The 11595-nt window shown below is 40.2% G+C and overlaps 1 protein-coding gene across 3 annotated transcripts; it reads left to right on the top strand.

Moving 5' to 3' along the window:
- Nucleotides 2216-3994, top strand: LOC109227501. 3 transcript variants are annotated; one of them, XM_019392695.1, is made up of 3 exons: nt 2216-2503; nt 2897-3083; nt 3307-3994. In XM_019392695.1, exons 2-3 carry the CDS (start codon nt 2903-2905, stop codon nt 3798-3800), a joined length of 675 nt encoding a protein of 224 aa, XP_019248240.1. In that variant the 5' UTR covers nt 2216-2503; nt 2897-2902; the 3' UTR covers nt 3801-3994. The 3 variants fall into 3 exon arrangements, with proteins under 3 accessions (XP_019248240.1, XP_019248239.1, XP_019248238.1); XM_019392694.1 differs by having other exon boundaries at nt 2216-2529; XM_019392693.1 differs by having other exon boundaries at nt 2217-3083.

Genomic DNA, 11595 nt, shown 5'->3' with positions numbered 1-11595 from the left:
ATGCGCTACCGGTCGAAAAGAAGGCTTACCATGGTTTTTCGCCTCCCACCGACCTTTGGAGATTTCCTTCCAGTTTCGCTCCGAATATGGCCGCTGGGCCACTATCTTGTTTACCCAGCCGGCCAGATCCTTGACGGCAGCTGGGGTTTGGGTCACCGCTGCACAAGAAAAGGGGGTTTTCAGGAAGAAGTTAAGGAAAACACGCTTTAAAAGATGAACAGTGAGAAAATACTTACGTTTGAGGTTCCACCTCTCCGGAAATGGCATGCAATCGGCCGGAATCAGGTCGGACGTCCTGATCCGGACAAACCTGCTCATCCAGCCTCGATCTTTGTCTTCATCGATGCTGGAGAATGGGGGTTTGCTAGCCCGGCGGGCCAGTTTTATTAATCCCCCTCGAAATATTCGGGGACTGTATAGTCGAAGAAGATGGTCGAGGGTAAAGGGGAAATCACCCTCGACTCTCTCAACAAAAAACCGAAAGAGATATACGATCCGCCACATCGAGGGGTGGATCTGACCTAAGGTCACCTCGTACCGCCGGCAGAACTCCACTATGATGGGTTCTAAGGGGCCTAAGGTGAAGGGATATGTATATACGCTAAGATATCCCTCGACGTGAGTCATAATCGACTCGTCACGGGAAGGGGCGACCAGGTCTTTCCCTTCCCATCTACATTCAGCCCTCACCCGGTCTAGGCAACCGGGAGTGATTAGACTAATGTACTCCGATGCCGGTTCGCCGCGGCCCGGGACCGATGATGGGTTTTCAACCTGGAAGTCGGCAGATACCGAGCAACCAGTCGGTGTGAATGCTTTCAATGGGGGTTCTGGTGCATGTTCATCAGATCTAGCGGGGCTCGCGGCCGAGCTTGGTCTAGAAGGAACACTTTGTGAAGTTTTCGCCATTTCTTAAAGCTTTACGAAGAGACGAAAAGAAAATACAACCAATGCAGAATTTGAGAAAGATAGGAAATGTTGAACCTGGAAGGGTCGTTTATACTTTTTCCATGAGGCGGTGGCACGAATCGCGAAGCCACAAACACGAAGCGACAGATAATTAAGAGAAGCATTAAATGCCTGCAGCAGGCGTGGTCAGAGCACTCGATGGCTTTTTCACCTGGCGTATGGCCATACGTCACGGGCATCACGTCACCGGTCATATCGTTTATTATCATTACTCTCTAATAAACGAGGGGACTATCTGTATTGGGTGATACCCTTTTTTTTTGCTTGAGCCCGACCGGGTTGGATCCGGTCCGGAGCAAGTCGGGGCCATCGAACCCGACCTGGATGCAAGGTAGAACGACGGCCACGTCTACAACCGAGGTCGAGTCATTTCGAGACCGTTACAGAGCTCGAAAGGAATCACCACCGGATGGAGAAACACACAAGGTCGGAAGCCGGGCTCGTAACGGATAACCAAGCGTCGCCGGATATCTCGCCCAAACGTGATTTTCTCAACCACTTCAGGCCATTAAGGCGTAATTACAGGGATCCACGATGTAATCAATTTACCTACCTTATTTTTACCCTTAATCAGAATGTATAAATGGGTATCTCTCTAAATTCTTGTGGATCATCAAGCACAATTGTTCTAAGCAATATTATATTCTGCGATTATTTACTTTAACAGCAATTGTTGAGTCTTTATCTTTATTTTCCTTAACCTAAAAACCTTTTGTATCTTTTAGTTCACGGATCCTTAAAACCCCATATAAATTCAATTGTTATCCGGATTCGAGGGTAAACAACAATGATATATAACTATACAATATTTCTCATATATTGAATATTTATATGATATACCCCAGCTTGTTAAGGATTTGCTTAGGTGAATTTATTGAATATTTATCTGAACATATTATTAATTTGATTAGTTTTATTATTGTGTGGCGGCTGAAGATATGGTATTGTACGGACACTGGGGGAATAATGGATACGTAGATGGTGGGAGTAAAAAATCTCAGATTATTAAGCCATTTATTACGCGCGATGTGCCAAATAATATCACACCTATGATATGCCAAGAACGAGAATTTTCGAATTAACTATACATTTTAGAATAGGGAATTTACCATATTACTAGTATATATTTTATATATATGTTGTACAATGTGTAATCCAAAATCAAGTGGTAGATTATGGAATATTTTACAAATCGTTAAGTAACTATGGAAATTCCTATATGAGCCCAAACGGGTAAGATCCCAAAATATGGGCCTATTTTGGTTATAGGGTTGGGTCGGGTGGCATACTCTTTCTAATTAGGCAATCGACCCCTTCCTTTTTTTCCCCTCTTTTACCCTAGACCGGACGCTTCGTCATCTCTCTTTTGTTGCTGAGGATCGATATTTTGTTTAAGCCCTAAATCTCCGCTTTTGTCATCGAAAATTCTCCCAGTTGCTTTGTATTTCGTTTCGTCCAGCTAATTGAAGCTCAACAGCAGCTTCTTCGTGCACAGTGGCCGCTTCTTCAGGGGTATCGCAGGACTTTTTCTCGGGCGAGTGACGTCATTATTCGTCTCCGGTCTCCCTTCCTTTGACTAGACGCTTTGTCATCAAACATTTTTCCCTGTTGTTGCTTTGCATCCATGTTTTTTAAATCACAGTTTTGCAATTGTGTGTGTATATATATATTGGTGCTTTTTTCCCTTTTTTTATTTTGAAAGTAAATTTGGTACCTTTTTCCACGTGTCTGTCATCTAATTGTATGACATATATCTATGTGATATTGCAATCCCATCACTCAACATTTGTTTCCAATATTTGTTTTTTGCAGTTGTTAACTTGAATCAGGTTATTGATCAACATTTCCTTTTCCTCTTATTTATCCCCTTTCTAGATTGACAGCAAAATACTAGTCAATACGAATATGACTCTGTATCTATGTGCAGAGCGAGATGGTTGATGTTCTTCCCCTGTGTGCCTCTCCCCACCCCTGCGTTGAACCTCCCCGTGCCTCTCGCTTTTGCAGCATTGTGAGTGTTTCCTATAAGAAGTGCAGGCACTTTTTGAGGGCCGTGGTTTCAATCTTGAAGATGATTAGGTTACCCGGTTTATGTACTTGTAGTCAACCAGTCGGTAAGTCTTTTGAGTTACGGTGCTTTTCTAGCTCGGTTGGCTGATCAATGCCACAATTTCTTTTCTTATACTGTTTGGAGACATGAGGAGTTTCTCCTTTTTAAACTTTGAAGTTGTGACTTTTTGTGAAAATTTGCTCTTTCCAATTGTGCTTGTTCATAGATTTTGTATTTTAGTAACTTTCTTTGAGATGCTCAATATGTTTTTCTCGTGTTTCTTTCAGATGTAGTGGGTGATGACTGGATTTGGTTTCTTCTTGGTTTTATTCCTTTATGGTGTATATGGCTTGTCTTTCCAATTTGTGTGAAGGGTGCCAGTGATATCACCTTTATCAGTTACTATATTGTTAGCACTACTGCTTATCTGATTCCATGGTACTCTGTTATGTATTGGCATCGCGAGATGTCGCCTTTCCGGTTAATTGGTGCTAAGGCGATATTTATGATCGAGGTCATTCCTATGATAATTGCAGCAGCCTTGCATCACCTTTTGGAGTACAATGTTGGTTATTTCGTTATACTACTAGGCTGCACCACATGTGTCTATATCTTTGCCCACTTCATGCACGCAGCGTATGATATTGGAGACTCTGACTTTTTGCTGGGATTAGCAATGCTTGTTCTTGTTAACTGGCTGAATGAAGAAATGCTAGTTGGTGTTTTGGAGCTTCTGCCTTTGTTTAAGTTTCTACAGATACATGACTTATTGTGCTCCTGAATTACCTATTCATCCTAAAAAGGAGCTGGAGGAAGAGCTGCCTTGTTGATCTGAAGGGGACATTTCTCTTTGATAGACATGTATTTGTTCTAGCTTTATCTTGTGTCCTTATTGTTGAACATAATTGTATATCAATGGATATTAGGAAAAACATTTAGAAACTATTTCAATGGCCAGCTATTTTATTCATAGGAGACTCAAAGTAAGCTCTAATATGATTATGTTCCCATTGCTTATAAGCGGTAGCTGGTAAAGTTGCCTCCATGTGATCAGGAGGTCATGGGTTTAAGCCGTGAAAATAGCCTCTTGTAGAAATGCAGGGTAAGACTGTATACAATAGATCAAAAGACTGTATACAATAGATCCTTGCGGTCCGACCCTTCCCCGGATCCCGCGCATAGCGTGTGTTTAGTCCATCGGGTTGCCCTTTTGCTTATAAGTAGACACTAGTAGTGGTGGCAAAATTAATATAAAAACAGTTATCCACCTATATTATCCACTAAAAAATTGGTTGCATAATGAACTTTTGAAAAATGGGTCAAATATGGATAAGATTCATATTATTATCCACTTAAAAATAGATATTTAATGATAATCAATTGGTTTAACTTTTACATTTGCAAATACTCAAATTGGGGAATTCCTCACAGAATTTGAGAGATTAGAAATGCTCTCAAAAGTGATCATACTCAAGAAGCCATGGATAATATGATTATTCATATTATCTACCGGTTAATCCATTTTGACCCATCCATATCCGACCCAACCCGTCAATGAGCCACCCCCAGGTAGTAGGAAAGTAGATATGGGAGTAGTACATGTCTGATCTACCTGATTAGGGTGGCCTTTGCCAGCAGTACAAAAAACCATTAATAGTATTTTGGTTTCAAATGTTTGTATATGTGTGCACGAAAAACATGTCCAAGTTGTCCTAACCTACTCCTGTTGGAGAAATATTTCTCAATGGGATGGATAGTAGATAAATAAATTACAAAACAGCTGAATTATATAGTATTAAGTTGTCTTACGAATTATGCAATGCACATGAATGACTTTGGCAGGACTATTGTACTATTGTCTTTTTCCCTATATCTATTACTTTGCCAAATCTGTAACCCATAGCTATACACATGCAAGGGAAAAAAAATCATAATAAATCTTACACTTGGATTTTAGTACAAAAACGAGCACATTCAATTTCCTATATTGAGTGTAGTCGTGTCCTTTAGTAATAAGCAGGAATGGGACCGAATATTTATTCCCCTCTCTCTTGTTTACCAGTTTCAATGCAAAAGAGAGAAAGGAGGATGAACATCATTTATGGTATGCAGATATATAATATATTACATATTTGGTCACAAAGTATATTATAAGCAGGTCTACACATATATTATAACAACAATCACCTAGTATAATTTTATAAATTGTTATGGGGAAAGTAGTGTATATACAAACCTTACCCCTACCCTAAGAAGGGAGGGGTCTATACTACATATTTGGTCAGAAGGTATATTCAAGCTACCTAAAGACATAACTACAAGTATAAGATTGTCAAAAGTAAAACCAATGACATGAAAAATAAGATATATTATCTGTTAAAACAAGTTAAAATAAATGGAAACATAAATATTATTAAAATATAAGTTAAATTCGTATAATAAATGCTAGCTGGTAGGGCGGATATAGAGGTTTGATTATCAATTCACGCATCCAGTAATTTTTGCACATACGTAGTATACTTTTATATATATATATATATATATATATATATATATATAATGTTTTGTTTTGATTATTGTAAATATTTGATTGTGAAGTCAATTATTATTATAGTATTAACTCGATGTCTTTGCTGTAATTCATAAACTTCAAATTTCGAATTCGTCTATACTAGCTGGGGATAGTATGACTTTAGTACCAAATTTAGCAAAATCTATGGAAGGAAGACATGATACAGCATGCTCGCAGAGGCGAAGCCAGAATTCAAGCTTATGGATTCGGGAATCTAATCGTTTTAAGTTATCGGGTTTCAAATTTGATATATCTAATGAATTTTTTAAGACAAATACAAAATAAGAATCAAAGCTATTGGGTTCGATCAAATCGCTCCTCTCACTCTAGCTCCGCCCCTGCATGCTGGTAAAGATACAATGTCATAGCAGCTATATAATGCAGCTAATATATGGATGATGTGTCTTCTCCTGAATAATATAATATAATTATTTCTCAATTTGGTCAGTGGTATCGTGCGTGCCATGATAAACCAACGCTCTAGAAAACGTTATGAAACTAGAGACGTATACCTACTAGCTAGTAGTACTAATTTTACAAATAATAACAAATCCCCCACCTTTCTGCTCTCCCCCAACGGCCTCCTATCTCATTATTCCCAAGAAAAAATATTTATCATTATATTATAAAATAAAAACTGTAAAGTAAATAAACTAAACATAAGTATAGAGAAAGATTGATATATTATTTTAACTTCAGATAGATGTACAGAATAAACTGTCTTGGCTCTTTATTTATAAAAGAAATAAAGTTGATGCGAGGCTTTCGGGAAGCCGCTGCAAGATTTTTTTGAAGCTGCTTTCAAGCTGTCTGCATGAATTACTTCGAGTATAAAACTTTTCCCTTTATGATTAAAATGATGGACGTAATGTACTAACCACTCGGATTATGCTCATTTATTTATTTTGTAGTACAAAAACTAACCTAAATAATTATTCACTTACAACAACAACAATAACCTAATAAAATCCCACAAGGAGTATGGGGAGGGTAGTATGTACGCAGACCTTACCCCTACCCCGAAGGCGTAGCGAAGCTGTTTTCGAAATACCCTCGGCTCAAGATAATAAGAAAAACAAAAGGAGAGAATATTAGTTTCACCATAGAGATCATAGGAAAAATAGGAACATAAATTGCAGAAGAAAAATACAAGGCAGAAATGATGGCTAGTAAATAGATCTTGCACCGAAAGAGAAAGTATTAAGACATGGCAATGCCCTAGTTATTTAGACTAAAACCTTCACTTAATTACTTAAATTAAAAATAGTTTACGGGTGTATGATAAATTATGCAATATACATGTGTAACCATACATAATTAATATAATTTACATATATCAACTAGGAAAATTATACAGTAAATCTGGGAAGCTCATTCTGTAAAGATCAGATTATGACTAATATAACAGTCATAGATATGAAGAATATTAGTCAACTTGACACTTATAGTCTTCGCATAATATTTTTGGAAAGATATTGATCATGCTTAACTATGCCTTATAAAAAGGACAATGCGGGCGTTGCAAATATAACCCGAGTATTACGCCCAGGGTCGAATCCACAGAGAGTTAACCTATCAATCACTATCTTTAGACCCACTAAACTCTTCAGAACCAGTTTCTCAGATGTTTGAATTACAATTGAAGGTCGCTTTACTAACTACGATTGCAAGTAAATTAAACAGTTGTAAATTAAAATGCTAAGGTTGTAAACAATGATGAGAAGAAGCTAAGGCAATGATTTCCCCTATTGAAAGAATCCCTTCTGTTTATGCTCATACAAATTTGCCAACACATCTCTATCAATCATGAACGCTCATCTTACCGTAAATCTCTCCCGAGTAATCACAGTAATATACTAATTGCACTCTCCCGAGATACACTAGCTTACTTTATTTCGCACACTTCATTTTAAATTACACTCAAGGCTTCGTTATCCCTAATCCCGCCTTTAAACCCGCAATTATAGATTCCTCTTATACTTTGGGAGTGGTGTTGTTCAACAATAACCTAAATATGCACTCTTTTCCAAGTTATGCACACTAAATAGGCACAGCTAATTGAGGATCCTGTCAATTAACTACAACAAGCACAAAGTTGAACAAATAGAGATTGAAACTAGCAATTTGTATTCACATAAACAAGATGTTCATCCCCCAATAGGTTCCATCAAAGCCTTAGACAAAGGATTTAGCTACTCATGGCTATGGGAAAACAAACTAAGATAGAATTCATCATAACTAGCAATAAAAATCAAAGAAAAGAAGAACTATGTTTTTGTGTATTCTCTCACAATAGTTTTTCTTGCCAAGTTACTCTAAAATTCAATACATGTCTCTCTTGGGCGAAGTCCCGTATTTAAAATAGGGTTTAGGTCTAAAAATCCCGTGTTTTACACTTTAGTCCCTCAAGTTTTCTGCTTCCGCCGCGGTTCTGCCGCGGTCGCGGTCAAACCGCGGCCAAATGCTTTCTCTGAATCTCATTTTATCTGCAGCTCTCTTCCACCGCGGTTCTACCGCGGTCGCGGTGGAACCGCGGTCAACACAAGTCTCTGAATCTTCAGGCCTGTTTTGCGTGGTTTACTCGGGAAATTTCACAGTTGGCCTCTTTTTCTTCATTTTTGACTCCAAAAGTACTCCCTAGCCTTCCCTGGTCATATATCACCTGCAAATCATGAAAAGCACTAATAAGAGCATTTTTTTATCACTTTTATCATCAAAACTATACAAGAAGGTGGTTGTTTAAGATGTGATTATAGTTAAATTCACCTATTATCAACACCCCACACTTAAACCTTTGCTCGTCCTCGAGCAAGTTAAACCACACTTCTAGGCCTAACCGTTTGATACATTACCCCAATTTATGTCACACTCGCCATTACGAAGGACCAACCTAAGCAATGCAACAATCATACCTCAGATGCAGACTCTCATGCCATGACACACTCGTGCTCACTCTAGTTACTCTAACAGAAGTGAAGATTTACTTTTTCTTCCTGAGTCACATGCCCTCACATCACAAGTCTAAGAGAAGTTCCCCACACATAAAATTCAAACAATAAGGAACCAAGGATAGAAAGAATTCACTCACTCTCAGCAAAAAACATTCACATGCCACACAGACACACCATAAGCTTGCCCCTAGTGTAATACTCTACTAATCGAGCTGTTCAGTCAAAGATCAAGAGGTCTTCATTTGGTTGTAATGTAGGCTAAGGGACGGGTAGGATATATTTGGATATAGTGACTAACCTCCCTAAGCACTTTTAATACACACTTCCTTTTATTTCAATTTCCATGCTCAACCCAATCGTTCTTCCACGTTTTTGTTTCACGTGTGACCCCCACTTTTCTTTAGGTGCAACTGGCTTTTTTTTTTTGCTTATTTTGTTTTCTTTGTCTCATTTTTTTTTACAATGCCTACGCACCAATCAAACAATTCATTCTTGATTCCCCTTTTTTTCGCTAACTCCCTACTACCCCACACTTTGACTTTTGTATGTTCTTTAGTGATTCAAGCGCTTCTAGGAGGTATAGGTTCAAACAATCAAGCTATTCAAACACAGAGATTTAGATCATTATAGGGTTATCAAAGAACAGGCTTCAGGCTCAAAGGGGTTAACTATGGCGATATATAAAGGTGGATTCACAATTATATAGGGTTGCACAAAGAAATGCCTCAATCATCTCTAAAACCAAACAACTTCTATTTCGCTTTGCAAACACACAGGGCAAGTTCTAGGTATCGCATGCTGGCACAGAATGCAAGTAATATCTCCCACACACTTAGCATGCAACTCATTCCGAATCAGTTCATCAACACACTCATAGGAGCATTCAAGCAAGACAAGATGTGCAAAATTAAGGCATAGATTTACGAGTCCACAAGCGAGCCTAGACGTCACACTCTGAAGTTCGTTTTAGTTATTTGCAGGTGTGCACATCAGGGGTTGTATTCTAGCCTTCACCCATCTTAGTCCTAAAACTACAAAAGGGAAATCTGCCTAACCCGGTTCAAGAAAAAACCCTTGGAAAAGAACCGTGGTCAAAAGAAAAACCAAGGGGGGAGTACTACACTACCTAGAAGAGAAAAATAAACAAAAAAAATTCTACATGGACTACTTCCCTCAAGATTACTGTCCAGGTGGTCCGTCCTCAGGAAGAGTCCTCTAACTTGTTTTCAGTTTAAGTTAATTCCGACTTTGACCCTCAAGAGACCCGTCGACAAGTGTCCGTCGTTGGGCCAAGTCAGCTACTCCTAATATAAGCACACTCAAATATATACAACACATCAATCTAATGCTACAGCACAAACAACGTCTATATACATTACAACACACAATCAGAGCAAGTCTCCCACCCCACACTTAAAATCATGGCATGTCCCCATGTCATATCAAGAACGTAAAGAGCAGAAGGGTCAGAAGACTTCCCTGAGACTCAATCAGAGTCGGAGACGGTGCTGGGGTCTACATTGCACGCTCTTCCCAATGCACGTAACCAGTCCATAAACCGGCTCTCAGATCTGGACTGCCTCTGCGACATGGCATCCATCCGCGTGTGTAGGCCATCCACCGAGGTGCGGAGATCCGCGGCCTCCTCCTCCAAGGAACGCAGCATAGGCTGGGTGGACTGTGAGCGGGATAGGCCTGCTCCAGAATGGGAGCGCCGAGAGGGTCCGGCACTGTCAGTAGACCTCCTGGACGGTGCAAGAGGCACCGGATCATCATCCTCATCATCTATCTCAATTGTTGTACGTGTACCCCGGCCCACTCTGATGCCTGAGGCTCTGAATGCTGCTCTAGGGGGCAAGTCTCCATCGGCAGGATTCGTGGGGGTATTTTTCAGCAGGCACAGTGTAGTCACCAAAGAAGGGAAGTAGAATCCCTTTGACAGCAGCGGCCCCCGTAGGACCATTTCATCACTAATTACCCTTGCCGCATCAAAATCCTTCTTCGTCACGAAGCACCATGTCAACAGTGCACGCTGGAAGTTCACGTCAGTTGTGTTGCTTGAGGGCAGGAACCGGCTGCAGATGACAGTTAACCAACACTTAGCCAAGTGGGTGAATGAGTTGGAGTTCAGGGTGATTTGGTCACGTATCCAGGTTGGTCGCCCCTCTGCGCAGAGTATATCAGTCATGACCTCCCATGTGACCCCTGGCCTATCGTGGTAGTAGTCGATGTCACTAGTGAACTGAGGCAGCCGCAACACCTGGCGAATCATGGGAATTGTGGCGCTGACCACCTTGCCTCGCACAATCACCCCCCTACTTAAGTTCAATGGGCAGTTGGCATAAAACTCCCTAACAAGCATCTTGTTGACCGGGGCAGGGTCATCAAATAAGAATTCCATTTCCCTCCTCCGAATTTCTTCATACATCTCTGCCTTTTCTACGCGGAGGGCTGCCGGTCAAGCGAGATCTCATGGATGAAGTTCTTCGTAGCCTTGGCATGAAAGTCGTCCTCCGCTAGTTCTGATTGGAACCTGGATTCATCATATGTAGGCCGTTGGGATGCGCCTGCCGATCTCCTTTGCCTTTTAGGAGCCATAGTACCTGCAAAGAATTCAGAAGAACCATCAAATATATCCTTCCTGTGCCAGTTGGATGGGTACTCAGACTTCACCACCCAATGGCACCATACACTTGCCCCCATTTATTTCATTCATACAAAGTGCCCATTCCCCACTACTAAGGTGTTCAAGGAGAACAACCTCCACAAAGGCTCCACAATTTGCTTGCAATTTTCGGCATACATCACCCCACACTTACTTCCTCAAATGATTCACGTTAAATACAACACCACCATACACCAATTACAACACCGCCATCCACCAAATACAACACCGACACAACCTAGGTTAGGCATAAAATGCCTCAAAATTGTACAAAAAATCCCAAATTTTCGGCCAAAAATGGCCCATCACCAAACTACACCACAAAAATATTTTCTAGGCCTCCAAGTCATAAAAACAAACCCCACAATTAAAGTATCATGGAGACCCA

Source organism: Nicotiana attenuata, chromosome 6 (assembly GCF_001879085.1).
Source record: "Nicotiana attenuata strain UT chromosome 6, NIATTr2, whole genome shotgun sequence".
Lineage (NCBI taxonomy): Eukaryota > Viridiplantae > Streptophyta > Magnoliopsida > Solanales > Solanaceae > Nicotiana > Nicotiana attenuata.
The sequence above is the reverse complement of the archived record's forward strand: the minus strand, read 5'-3'. Positions and strand labels throughout refer to the sequence as shown.